The sequence below is a fragment of the Parasteatoda tepidariorum genome, chromosome 8, assembly GCF_982258835.1.
Source record: "Parasteatoda tepidariorum strain Cologne lab strain chromosome 8, Ptep-v5.0, whole genome shotgun sequence".
Lineage (NCBI taxonomy): Eukaryota > Metazoa > Arthropoda > Arachnida > Araneae > Theridiidae > Parasteatoda > Parasteatoda tepidariorum.
The window spans coordinates 51,691,023-51,704,560 of record NC_141762.1 but is presented as its reverse complement, the minus strand read 5'-3'; the positions used below and the strand labels follow the sequence as shown (position 1 = coordinate 51,704,560).

The 13,538-nt window shown below is 28.3% G+C and overlaps 1 protein-coding gene across 10 annotated transcripts in view; it reads right to left on the bottom strand.

The window, feature by feature from the left end:
- LOC107450223 (6-phosphofructo-2-kinase/fructose-2,6-bisphosphatase) overlaps positions 1-13,538 on the bottom strand; it is a 50,243-nt gene that overhangs the window by 16,929 nt on the left and 19,776 nt on the right. For 5 of the 10 annotated variants that reach the window (XM_043049892.3, XM_043049888.3, XM_043049890.3 and 2 more), the window contains exons 5-13: positions 12,011-12,145; positions 10,230-10,413; positions 9,460-9,533; positions 9,304-9,375; positions 7,712-7,858; positions 6,711-6,815; positions 5,707-5,748; positions 5,542-5,629; positions 3,147-3,274 (exon numbers count right to left, since the gene is read on the bottom strand). In XM_043049892.3, the coding sequence (XP_042905826.1) occupies positions 3,147-3,274; positions 5,542-5,629; positions 5,707-5,748; positions 6,711-6,815; positions 7,712-7,858; positions 9,304-9,375; positions 9,460-9,533; positions 10,230-10,413; positions 12,011-12,145 (975 nt within the window). The remainder of the gene's footprint in view (positions 1-3,146; positions 3,275-5,541; positions 5,630-5,706; positions 5,749-6,710; positions 6,816-7,711; positions 7,859-9,303; positions 9,376-9,459; positions 9,534-10,229; positions 10,414-12,010; positions 12,146-13,538) is intronic. The other 5 variants (XM_071181398.2, XM_071181397.2, XM_043049887.3 and 2 more) reach the window with 1 other exon arrangement.

Here is a 13,538-nt window from a genome sequence, read left to right as displayed (position 1 = left end):
TTGTGTCTAATCTAGACTGAGTAGCAACAGCATGAGGAGTTCAATGATGCAGTTACAAATTGCAAGTCAATTGTTCACTGTATTCCATTCATCAAACTAGGCGTGTTCATATCGAGATAGTAGTGTTCAGATCACTTACGAAAGTTACCTATTTAGAGTGTTCGCTGAGGCAAGCGAGCTTCCCTTGTAGGGCTAGACTACTGACAATTTCGACCTTCATCTATCAAGAGGTACCCCAAGATATAAACAAGTTAACAAGTCTTATATACTAGTGAACTGGAATTCCATAGTTGCAGTAGTAGCTATGCTACAGGCTCTGTATTGTAAGCCTATAAGGGTCCTTTATTGGTCCTATGTTCAAAACCATTCACGGACCAATATTAAAACATTTAGATACCCCAATAGTGGCCCTATATTATAAGCCTAGAAAGGTCCTATATAGAAATAAATATTTGACTACAATGTAACGTTGTTCTAGGACCTATTATTATAAAACTTATGAAGCGCAATCTCAGTCCGACATCGAAAGTCATTTTAAGAACATTATCTAGAAATATATAACACCATTACAGGCTTTTTATTAAGATCCATTTTTGTATTTATATTTATTAAACCTGGAAAGACTTAAATTATTTTAATAATATCTATTTCTATATCCAGTTCCCTAATAAGTGATTTACAATACAAACAAACCTACCTATAACAGACTTTTCTTTTTTGCTTGCAAGTCATTTTTGTTTACTTCACAATAGTTCAAGTAAAATATAAACATTCATCCTTTGAAAAGATATATTTCTTTATTTGTCTATTAAACTTCTGATAGTTTACATAAAATTTTGGTAAAATTGTACAGGATTGAAAGAAAATTTTTGTTTAGGATTATTTATTATGAAATAAGAAAAATCACTGTAAATGCTTTGTCTTAAAACTCTCAGCTGATCCAAATATCTTGAAATTAATAAATAGAACAATTAAACACACATATTTTAAGAAGTAAAAACTGCTTTCACTCGTTATATTGAAGGTAATACGGTGAGATTTGGCCTAGAAAACTAAGTGATGTAAGGGGTCTGTCTAGGTCTTTTTTTAGAGGTACCTATTTTGTTAAAATTTAAACATAATTTGTGAAATTTAAAAATTTTATAAAAAAATCAACACAAAAATATGGTAAAATAAGAAAATATTTTCAAAAATATTTAAATATTTCTCGAAAATATGTTAAAAGTATTTTGTGAAACTACCGTTTTTATTTAAATTGAATTTGTGAAACTACCATTTTTCCTAAAATTGAATTTGTGAAGCTACCATTTTTCCTAAAATTGAATTTGTGAAGCTACCACTTAACGGCAGTAAATTTGCCCTGGACAGATCCCTGGGTCTCAAAAATTAATTCTTATTCTTGATACTGCCGGATGATTACTTAAGTTGCACTTCAGCTATCGGCTCTATTTTAGAGTGGACTTCGAAAGCACAATGCACAAACCGGTTAAATGCAGTCTGTACAGCATAACTGGAAATGAATTTCACCTTGTTTCAAAAGGCAAGTTTTTGGTCAAAATTTACGTTTGAAGATGCAAGAGTTAAAAATTAGAGTGATAAAGCTGCATTTGAACGATTGGCAATATTTCAGAGGGGGGTTCAGAAAACTTGGTATGCAATCTGATTAAACACCCAATCTTTACCGAATTACTGGAAATAACTACAAACATTTTCACCTAGAGCCGTGGTGGCTCAGGGGATAGAGCATTTGCCTCTTAATGGGTTCCAATCCCAGCAAATGGATTGTTGATACAAATTTCACACCCGGGTCATACCGGTTGCGAGCTTGCAAAAAGTATCCTCAGTGGTATGTGATCATGGGTTAGAGTCCCCTTATCATCAAGCTAACCATGCGAGGTTTTCCTCTCCGTGCAAAGCAAATGCAAGTTAGTTCCATCAAAAAGTCCGCCACAAAAGCAAATTTCTCCCAATACTTGATCCAGGAGTTCCCTTGTTTTCTGGATTAGGATCAAAAAGACAAGTCCACGAAATTGAACATTGGCAGTCATAAAAACAGAATTAGGTCGGCTGTTCAACGGCGGTTATAAAATTTTTTCACCTTGGTCAAAATGACAAGTTCTGACAGTAGAAAATAGAGTTAACAAGAGCACCGCATGTTTTGATTTAGCACTAGAGTTATATTGATCTATCTGTCCATGATATTTCAAAACTAAATATGAATTTAAAGAAAAGCTTTTATTGTTTTATCTTTTATGTTTTATTTAACGGCTAGGAAATATCAAGTTAATCTGTTAATTTTAAATAGGGTTTAGATTGGATGAATTGTCTTTAAAATAACGGGTGAATTGTACAATTCTATATATTGTCTGTATTGGTTGAGTAACAGCCATAAAATATTGGATCAATCGAACAATTTTAAGTAGGGTTCATATTGGCTGAATAACGGGTGTAAAACATCACTTGAGTCTGATACTTCTATATCCAACCGCCATAGTCTGAAAAATGGCAATAAAATATCAGGTGAACATAATAAATCTGCATAGGACCGATTTTGGTGAAATAAGGGCAATAAAGTATTGATTAAGCTATCCATAGGAATATTGGCCCAATGAGTTTTTAAGTTATTTTGCTGCTAGGGTATTAACAACTGTTGTGAATTTTTAAATTGCCAGTACATTACATTCAGTTGCATAAATATTAATTGCAATAAATAAATAAATATAAGTATCTATACATATTGTCACTTTTACCTTTTATCTATTTCTTAAGCACAAAATTTTTTTGTCTAAATTATATAAAATATGTTTTTAAACAAATAGAAGAATTTAAAACGAATTTAGCGTAAAAAAAAAATTAAATTTCAGACTTAAAACTCCAAATTTTTAAACGTTAGATTATGTAGTTTCCTCTTACTTCTGCAATTTTTGAAACATCCAGTTTTAATAACAAATCTTTATTCATTTTCTTCAGCTTTTGAAAATTTATTTTTTGGGAAGAAAAACAATGGACAGCATAAAAATAAATTCTTATGTAAAAAAGTTTTTATTGGTAATACACACCAAACAAACACTGCACAGATAATTATAACCGATTAAGGTAAAATAAATGATAGATATATAAGAAAGGGCCAAAACACCCTTGTTTACCTGTGGTTTTTCTCTGTGAGTGTCAACAGCATCAACATCAAGTTTGAAGAGCTCCATCTCACATCCATAAGCAACAGGTGTAAGTTTAATCACAGTATGCAGAGGTACTCTTAGATATGGCAATTCTTCTGAAAGAAAAGAATTGAAAGTGATTAGCAGAAAAAAAGATAATTCGACAATATTTCATCTCCAAATGCGTATTTACATCAAAATCAAGCTAAGACTCTCAAGAAAGAACAATATCAGTAAAAAGCTAGCAAATACTTTCAATGCTTTTCTTTTTTTCAGCAAAAGGCTAACAAATGCTATTTAATATTAATTATACCAGGTATTTTTTCAATTTCAGAAACAACTCATAAAATCAAAAATGAATCAATAAGACAGAAAATGTAGGTAAGAAAATTTTAAATTATCCTGGTATGAGATATTATCAGCAAAGGCCTATATACAGGGCTGCCACAGAAAAAAATGAACAAAATAGTTGCTTTTAGTAGCCTAAAGCATTAAAATAGTCGCCTAAAATTATGAAAATAGTTGTCTAAATAAGAACAAAAAATTTTCAATATTATGACTAAAATTTTATTAAATGACTTCATTGTTATATACCATGATTCATTTAGTCAAGTTGATGGCCAATATGATAATTTTTAAAAAAACGTTTATGTTCTAGCACTAAATTTTTACATAAAAAAAATTTGTATATTTGCAGAACACTAAATACTTTTAAATGCTAGAATTCATTCAGAAAAATAATTTTCTGTAAAAAAAAAAAACATACTCTTTCTATTAATTTTCAATTTCACATAATTTTTCCTTGATCAATAATTGATTTAGCAAATATATATATAAAAGTGATTACTAAAATTCGAAATTTAGGCATAGTATCGTATTAAAAATTGAGTTCTTTAAAATCATGCAGAATTTCATAGCAATAACTGTTGAAAAGGCGATTGAGAAACAAAATAGATTCACAATGGAATCTGTGCAAATTGAGTGCATTTAAAAGTGATGACTCAAATTTGCAATTCAATATTTTTTTCCTTTTTAAGAAAAAGAAATTATGTTTAAAAGCTACCACGGCCGCAGGTTGTCAACCCAATTTATGCTAAAAAAAACATTGCTAGAACAGAAAAATCTCCCAATAGTCTCCATTTCCTGAAAATAGTTGCTTTTTTAGCCTTTTCAGGCAAAAAAATTGCCATAGTTGCCTCAGGTCGAAAATAGTTGCAAATAGTAGCATTTTAGTCACCTGTGGCAACCCTGATATAGGATAAAGAAATTACTTATTAAATTCTAGTCAAATTGAACTAATATAGTTTCATAATGGCGAAATTAGGTGTGGTTGGAAGTATATGGTATAATTGACTAATTGAAGATTGTGTTGAAAACGGGATAGTGAAAATGACAGTTGAAGATGAAAACTAGATCATAATTATAATAAAGCTTTTATTTAGTATTTGCAGAACTCTAGATACAAAATTATATTTAATCCATAATAAGAGGTTCTTAGTTAAATAAATTTTACATAATAATATCAATAAGCACAGGCCATGGGAGATAGATACCCCATGATCAGCCTACTCAAAAGCCAAATTAAACATTGAACTGTTCTTAACAGATAGAAGCATGGGAAGAGATCCATGGTTGGTGATTTATCAAAAGATAACAAAGCCAACCCCCCATAACCAATATTAAATTTGAAAATAATTTGGTGAAAGCGAATCACCAAAAAGACTGAGAATTAGTATAACCATGTAAATGAAACATTTTTGTGGTAAGAAATAAAGAGTTAGAAATAGATTTTTGTTTTTGATTTAGTCAAGACAGTGAATTAATGAGTCTTAAATTTAGTATTGAAATAAAAATTTTGCCGTTACATTGATTGTTAAGAAAAGAATAAAATATTTTATATTTGCTTTTTATAAAATGTAATACTAATTAAATAATTAGTCTAATTTAATTAAAATTCGATTAATAATGATTAAAAAAATAAGTATTAGAAATTAAATTTTAAAAGCTAGGATATATATAATGCCTATTGTGGCATCACAGGTTTTTAACTATTAGAGCGACTTTTCTACAAATTAAAAAAATTCTAACCAGTTTGAAATTTGGAATGAATTTAAATAAAAGCTTGGCCAAATAAAAGCCCCCAGTGTATCTTGAATCTTTTATTCAGCACCCAAATCAACAACTACCTTGAAGTCTGCAGTGTAGTCATATAAATACATGATTTATACCTCTTAGAGCAGTATTAAACATTTTCTTATGGTTTAAAACTTTATCACAAGCTATTTTTTGAGAATATCAGTTTTCGATAAGCAGTTAGTTGCAGATGATCACAGAAGTTTCTGATACTAGGCACACATCAAAATTTGGAATAAAATAAACGTACCAGAATTTTTGTCAAGAAAGTAAGCTAAAAGACATCTTAAAACAGCTTGGTGCCCAACAACTAAAACATTTTCCTGTCTCTCCAATTCCTGTAAAATAAACAAATCATTTAGTGTAAAAATTACAACAGATTATCTAAAAAATAATCCGAGAAAATAAATCATACCATTATCACAGGTTCTAATCGAGCAACCAAATCTTCATAAGACTATAACAAAATAAAAGCAATATATTAAAGAAATTTATTGTGAATAGCTAATAAATCAATATTTAAACCTACTGATCAACTCAAAATTTACAAAAGAATCTTTTTTGAACAATTTCAAAACAATTATTTGCATTTTTTGATAGCATTGCTGCCATTACAGAAGTCCTACCACAGAAGTAAGAATATTTAAAACAGCAGCGAAATTATAATTCATGGTAAACTTTCTTTAATTTGACCTACATTAATGAACTTCTCTGCACAATTAATAGGTTAAATAAATATGTTTTAGTTGTTGTATATCTAGTAGTGGAAACAATCATTTTAAATTTAAATTGCTAAATAAACAATATTAAATAAATAACATAATATTAAATCATAAAATTTACTACCACTAAGTAAGGAAAAAATATGTTCCAATAAATCAGAACAAGTTGGCAGGTATGTAATAGAATAAAAATATTCTAATGTAATAGAAAAAAAAATATTCTAACAATGATGGCAGTAATTTGCATTAAAAAAATTTATTACTGATGACAAACGGGAGAGATGTACAAACCAATTAGTTAATCATACCGAAAGAAAAAAATATGAGATTTAAAAATATATAAATATTTTACTGCAATAATTCTTAAATATGGAAAAAGTAACTAATAATTTGTATGTATAAAAACATAATTTTTCTTCATTAGTCATAGGATAAATCAGACTACTATTGGAACAAAAATAAGTTGGCTAGTTTTAATATTAAATTTCCTTTAATATACAAACATATCTTGGAAGATAGAAATTAATAAAATTTGGTCTTCTAAAATTCTTAAAATTTCCTCCGGTTAATGCCACCCAATTATTTAAGTGAGGAAAAAAAATTTAAGGGATCGAATGTCAAATGTTTGTTGGCAAAGAGTTAAAATTAAAAGATTTGCACAAATGGATTCTAAAAAGGTAGTCTAATGCCTACTTACTTCCCCTCTTGGATATCTGTAATGAAATTTGTCCTGATCACGGGCAGCAAAGTCTTCTGGATATTTCTCTTGAATTTCTTCATAGGTCATCTCTTCACAAATACCCTAAAACAGAAAATAAAGATGATGCAACTCAATTTTACAGGTTTTAATTGGGCTTAATTACATAACTTTCAGATAAATGAATACTTCAAAAAGCTATTTTTTTACAACCATTATAAAGATAAATATAAAATTGGTTAGAAAAAGTAGTTAACAAGATTTCATACAATTTTAGAAATAAAATTTGGACTTTTCCCACTATTTCGAAAAAAATAGGCCAATATTAATTTAAGAAAAAAAATCTTACTAGAAGATCCTGCTAGCTATATAGCACTCAAGAATATAAATCATAGATAAAAGTCATATTTTGAAAAAAAAAATTTGAAAAACTTAAAATTTCAATGAAACATAATTTAAAGAGTCGCATAGTCAGCCATCTAAAATTTACTTCCGATTAAACACCAACATTTTATACAAAGTTCAATTTTTAAAAACTTAGTAAAAAATGTTTTTTACAAAAATAATTAAAATTAATGTAAGACTTATTTACTTTGAGCATCATTTAATACTGGCAATTTTAAAATTGGTTATTTTTCAGGTTTGTTGCAAGATTTTTCAGGTTTTGGCCTAAAATTGCATTATTCCAACTTTTTATCCCAAAATCAAAAAACCTGACAATTTCAAGTTTCCCTGACCACATAGCAACACTTAATAAAAATAAATATCCAGTAATAGGAAGAACAAAAACTAAAATAATTAAGTTGAGGAATTAACTTAAGAGGAAAAATTACATTATATACATATATATTATAATTCTCAACGTACCTATTGAAGCTAATTTTGAATATGATCTAAAACAATTTATATAAAATTAGTGTTGAAAAATAAATTATTACAACCATACTTTTGATAAACATTTTATTTTAATTATTTTGCACGGAAAAAAATTGAAAACTTACAGCATCTATTTCATTTAATGCTTTCCATCTTTCCTGGGGAGCTTCAATCCCAGCAGCTGTTTGTATAGTTCTCAGCAATTGACTAGTCCACACTCTTAATCTAGGAATGTCCTGTTCTTTGATGAACTTAGCTAAAGCTCTGGTGTACTGAAATGAAATTTTAAAAAAATTATTACACTTGATTATCCACCTGAAAAGTTTTCAGAATACTAATTAAAAAGCTCACTTTAACATTCAGAATTCCTAAAAAAGACTTTAAAAAAAACTACATTACATTAAAAACAAAATTTCTAGTAACAATTCTTAAATCTAAAAAATATATATTTTAAAAATTTTTTAATTTCAACATTAAAAAATGCATTTTAAAGAAAGGATAAACACCAGAACAATTTAAAGAAAGGATAAAAGGAAAGGAGCCAAAACCTTATTACCACCCCCACATTTTTTACAAAACTCGCGCGGATGACAAAGAGGGCACTTGATTAAGTTGGAATAGTATTAAACTGAAACTGGAAAGGTACGGAATTCTTTCATTTACTTTGGCGAGAGATGGTAAACGCTACTGATTTATAAGCAAATTTGATAGAGGGCAGATCTAAATGGCCTGAAGACTGAACGAGTATTTCCATAACTGCACGACTGGTAGGTTGTGCATAGTCGACCATTGTAAGTATTGCTGCAAAGTAGAAAAAATGAGAAACCAACAGTAGATGCCAGATGACCAGGCATCATTAAAGAAAAGAAATGCTGGAGACTGACCTGTTTAGAGAAACTAAATTAGCACCAATAAAAACTAAATACAATGCAGGCCCCAAGTGCAAGTGTTTCAAAACACACAGTTCAGAAGATATTTTTGGATATGGGACTGCATAGCAGATGTCCCACTTGTGTAAAACTTGACACAGATGGCAAAGTGTCATTGTCAATGTTCTCAGGCCTACATTTGCCTGGTTAGATGAATCAAAATTTCTCATTTATCACACCAATTATTGTATCCGAGTATCTTTCAGACAAACAGTTACTCCCCGCACATACAGCAGGTCATAGACAGGCTGGTGGTAACAGGATTATGCTTTGACTGGTCATTCTCATGGGCAGCTCTGGACAGAAGTGTGGATCAGTTTAGCCCATACATAATGTCTGTTCACCTAACTAAAAATGGACAACACCACAATTTATTAGTCTCGAATTGTGTTGGAGTGATTCAAAGACAGTAAATCGAAGCACAATAATGAATTCCAATTGCTGTCCAGGCCATCTAAGTTGATAGATCTTAATCAGATAGAGCACACTTGGCATGTGATAGAAAGGCAGCTTAGAGATCAAACACAACTACGTCAGAATATCTAGACTTTATGTGACTGCTGTTTAAACATTTAGTACAACCTGTCTCCAGTTATCTACCAAAAACTTGGTGCACCCATAACAAAGAGAGTTGCAGCTGCATTGAAAACCAAAATTGGTGCAACGTGTTATTGAATAGGTGGTCATAATGCTTTAGTTCAATGAATGCTGTACAAATAAAGTTGGACCACTAGAATTTGTGCCCAAATATCTACTTCTCTAATCATTAAAGCAATTTAAAAACCTACCTCCCATCCTCTATCAGATAACTCTCCATCACCTCCTATTCTACCTCTGACATTGAGAACACTTTCACCATGCTGCAAAACAGAACACTATGTTAATCAGAGCATCTAAAATGGATGTATTATTTCATGATGCGAAAGAAAGAAAAAAACTCTTACTCTAGTTAAGTAGATGGATCGTGGTAAAATATGGATATTCATTAAGTAATAAACAACTCTACTTTGGATGTGACCTGCAATAAAAATGAAACATTTAACAAAATTAACCAGTAACCAATCCCAAATGTCAAGAATATATATACAACAAAATTTAATAACATACATTTAACAAAAGTTTTGCTCAAAGTTTTCATCCTAATCAAAATATTATTAATACAGCCTTATCTTTGAAAAATTATCCATTGTCATTATAATAGAATGCAGAAGATCACTCATATATTATTTTTTAGTTCAGTTAGATAATAAAAATTTTAACTTTACAATCCGAAAATTTGAAAAATAAAAATTCATGATAATAAGAATTTTCAATTTTACTTATAAGTCTAAAAGTTATTTTAAAAACATATGAAAATATCTATTAAATAGGGTAAAGAAGTACTATATATAATATTAAATCAATAGACATGGAACTTTTTTTTTTCCAATGGAACATTCTAAGGCAGAACATTGTTTTTAAATTTTACTGTATTAAATATAATGCAATAAAAAACTATAAAAAAATACAAGAATGATGATATAAAATGTAGTTAGAGATAATACCAAAATTTGTAACTATTTTTTTAAAGGAAAAAAAGAATCCGAATAAGGTAAAAGCTTAGAGCTATACTGCTTTGAGACCTTACAGGAATTAACCTATTACAGAGTGAGCCTTTTGAAAAGGGCTTTAAATTTGAGATGCACTGTCAAAATTGAAAAAATAACTATTTCACCTTCATGCCTGTGAACCAGGACCTTAGCTCCTGCATTAAATATCTTCATGAAAGAGAAATTCGGTTCATATTGTTCTTCAAGTGTTTGGTAAGCCTTCTGGTAATGATCTATTCTTTGTATGAAATCCCTTAGTGCTTCCTCTTTATCACTATCTCTGTAATCAGGACTATGCACTTTCACTTCCTGAAACATTTAATGATTTTAAATTTAACAAGTTTAGTGATTTAAAATTATAACCAACAGTTTAAATATTAACTTCCTTAAAAAAAGGGGAGAAACTATACAGCTGTTTGATAGGTAATTATTTAAAAAACTACAAAAACATTTGATTTAAAATTAAACTCTTATAAAATGAAATGTTATTTTTAAAAAAAAAATTGTCTGATTGTATTATTGAATATCACATCTAAAACTATTTCTATAAAAATTATAAGTTTATGTAAGAGGAAAAAATTTTCAACTAATTAGTTTACAATATCACTTCTAAAGCTAAAATACCAACAATATAGAAACCCATTCAAAGCATTGTAGCAATTAAAATGAATAATGTAATATAAAAATTTAAAGCTAATATCACTAATTGAATGGATAATAGACTAACCCTGGTCTGAAACCATGGGACTTATTAAAATTTCTAATTTTAGCATTTTTCCTTTATGTTAAGTACAAGTCCAATTTTCACTGTAAAATTTGAAATTTTAGAATAAAAAAGATTAAATTTGGTTTGAATTTAGCATATTCATATATTAAATTATTTGAGTACTTATTAAATTGAAATATCTTGGAAAAAAACTTTTCCAAATGCACGATTTATAAATTTATTTTGACTGGAACTTTTAGGAATAAAATTTTTTTTTAAATTTTATTTAATTACTTCTAAATAAAAATATTAGTTTACTAAAAAAAAATTCAACAATACAATTGAAATGCAGGCATACATTTTTTGCTTTTATACTATTTTAAACAAGATTTAATTATTAAAAAATTTAATTATGACTTCAAAAATGAATACATTAGTCACGAACGCCACATAAATTGTCTTTTAAATTTAAAATATTTTGTTAAAGATTTAGCATCCAGGAATTGCTCAACAAATTGAAGGATCTATGTGTGTAATACAGTACTCAGAAAAGATAAATACAAATATAAACATAAGTCATGCATTCACAAAGGTTCTAGAAATATATTGCTTAACATGATCTGCTAGGCATGTGAATATTAAATCAGAAATAAAATATTGCAAAATACTGATTAAGCCCTCCACCAGTTAACATAAAAATTGCCAAATGCCAGGTGGATAAATGGTACCAGGAAGAATCCATTTTATTTGACAGACACTAAAAGCTACTGAATTTTGTTAAAAGAATTTATAAAACAATAGCTTTTTTTAAAATACTAATTATGCTTAGTTTTGCTGAAAAAAAGCTTACGTCAATTGCCTACTTTGGAAGAAAGGAAGTAGGCCTGTTGAAGAGCATGCACTTGCCAATAATGCTCTAATAATAATGCTATGCTTGCCTTCATCAATGCTAATTTGAGCATATTATTTATTTGTAGCAATAGCTACTACTTTTGTAATTACTTAATGCAATTGGTTTATATTTCAAATGAAAGTGTTGAAGATGCACTGTTAATGTTTTAGGTGCATATAAAATCTTTTATTAATATGAGCTTGCATTCTGTTAGAATAACATGCTCAGCAAAGCCTGTGAAACTATTTAAATTTTTCAAGCCTAGCTTCCGCAATATATATTAAACATGAAAGTGCAAACATACTTACTCTGATATTCACTTCAATAATGGAAGGATCAAAGCACACAGATTCAATGAAGAACAACTTGAACCCATGTCTTTCACACACAAAGTCTTGAATCAATTTTCGCCTGTCACGTGTACTATTAGTTGCATCATAAACCTATTTAAGTTATACAATTTCAATAAAATAAAGACACAGCATTTTTATCTTAGATTCTGACCAAAAAAATTTTATACAAGATTATGAAGGGAAGCTTTTCAAGCATTAAAAAAGGCAATTAAGAGTGTCTTATAAATTATACAGGGGATTTACGAAATAGAAACATTTCTACACTGATACAATTTTTCATATTTTTTGAGAAATACTTAAAGAATCATTTTATAACTTCTGAAGTGTTTAGATCTTGCAATTTCTCATACATATCAATAAAGTTAAAAGCTTTTAGAAGTTTAAGGGACTGACAATCAATTACAAATGGAAAATAGCATTTTTAAACACCCTGTGCCAAAAAAATTAAAAATGAAGCAGTAAATTAATAACTTGTAAAAATTATTTTGGCCATTAAATGGAATTATTGCATAAAATTTCGTAAGCCAAGCTTAAACATTTATGAAGATACATTTTTATAAAAAGCTAAGTTTTTTGTTTTTATGCTTTAACTTTAAAAACATTCAGTAAAATTAAACAAAATTTTTAGAGCAATTTAAAATTAGTTATAAAATTTTTGCTTTAAAATTTGAAAAAAATTCATTGAAAACTTTGCTACTATATATAAGTAATTAAAGTAGTCTATTTATATTTTGCATGTGTGGAAAAAATTAAATTTTTTCATAATTTTGTAGAGAATCATATCTGCAACCAATGAAAAAAACTAGATTAGAATATTTTAATTTAAAAAGTATCAAGCAATTTTTGAAGTTTTTAAAAGAAAGCTTAAAGTTCTTAAGTTCCACAAATATTTTGCATCATAAGATAAAATTAAATAACAAATTATGATACCTTACAATAAACGTTCATACACCAAAATGTGATTATATAAGGAAATAAAACAAGCAAAAGAAAAGATAGTTTTAGATGGGATGACCCCCAACATTGCTGGTATCATTTTTAATAAATCTTGTTTAATATTACAAAATGAAGTTCTTGGGAAAAGCATAATCAATTTGAGCTTCTTTTAAAAAGTTCAAAAGCTACTTCAAAAATTGCTTGAAACTTTTTAACTTTTTTTAGACACTCAAATTGGACTTTTTTAATAGTTGCCAAATAAGATTCACTACAAAAATAAGAAAAAAAGGTTAATTTTTTTCTGAGCATGGGCAGTATAAAAAATTACTTTAATTATTCATCTTGCACAGTTTTAAACACCTTTTGCTCAAATTTTAAAGATATAATTCTGTAATCAATTTTAAATTGCTACAAAAATTTTGTTTAATTTTATTGGATATCATAGTATAGCAAAAAACGTAAGACAAAAAAACTAGTTTATAAAAATGCACATCTCCATAAATATTTAAACTAGATTTACGAAATTCCGTGCAATTATTGCATATAA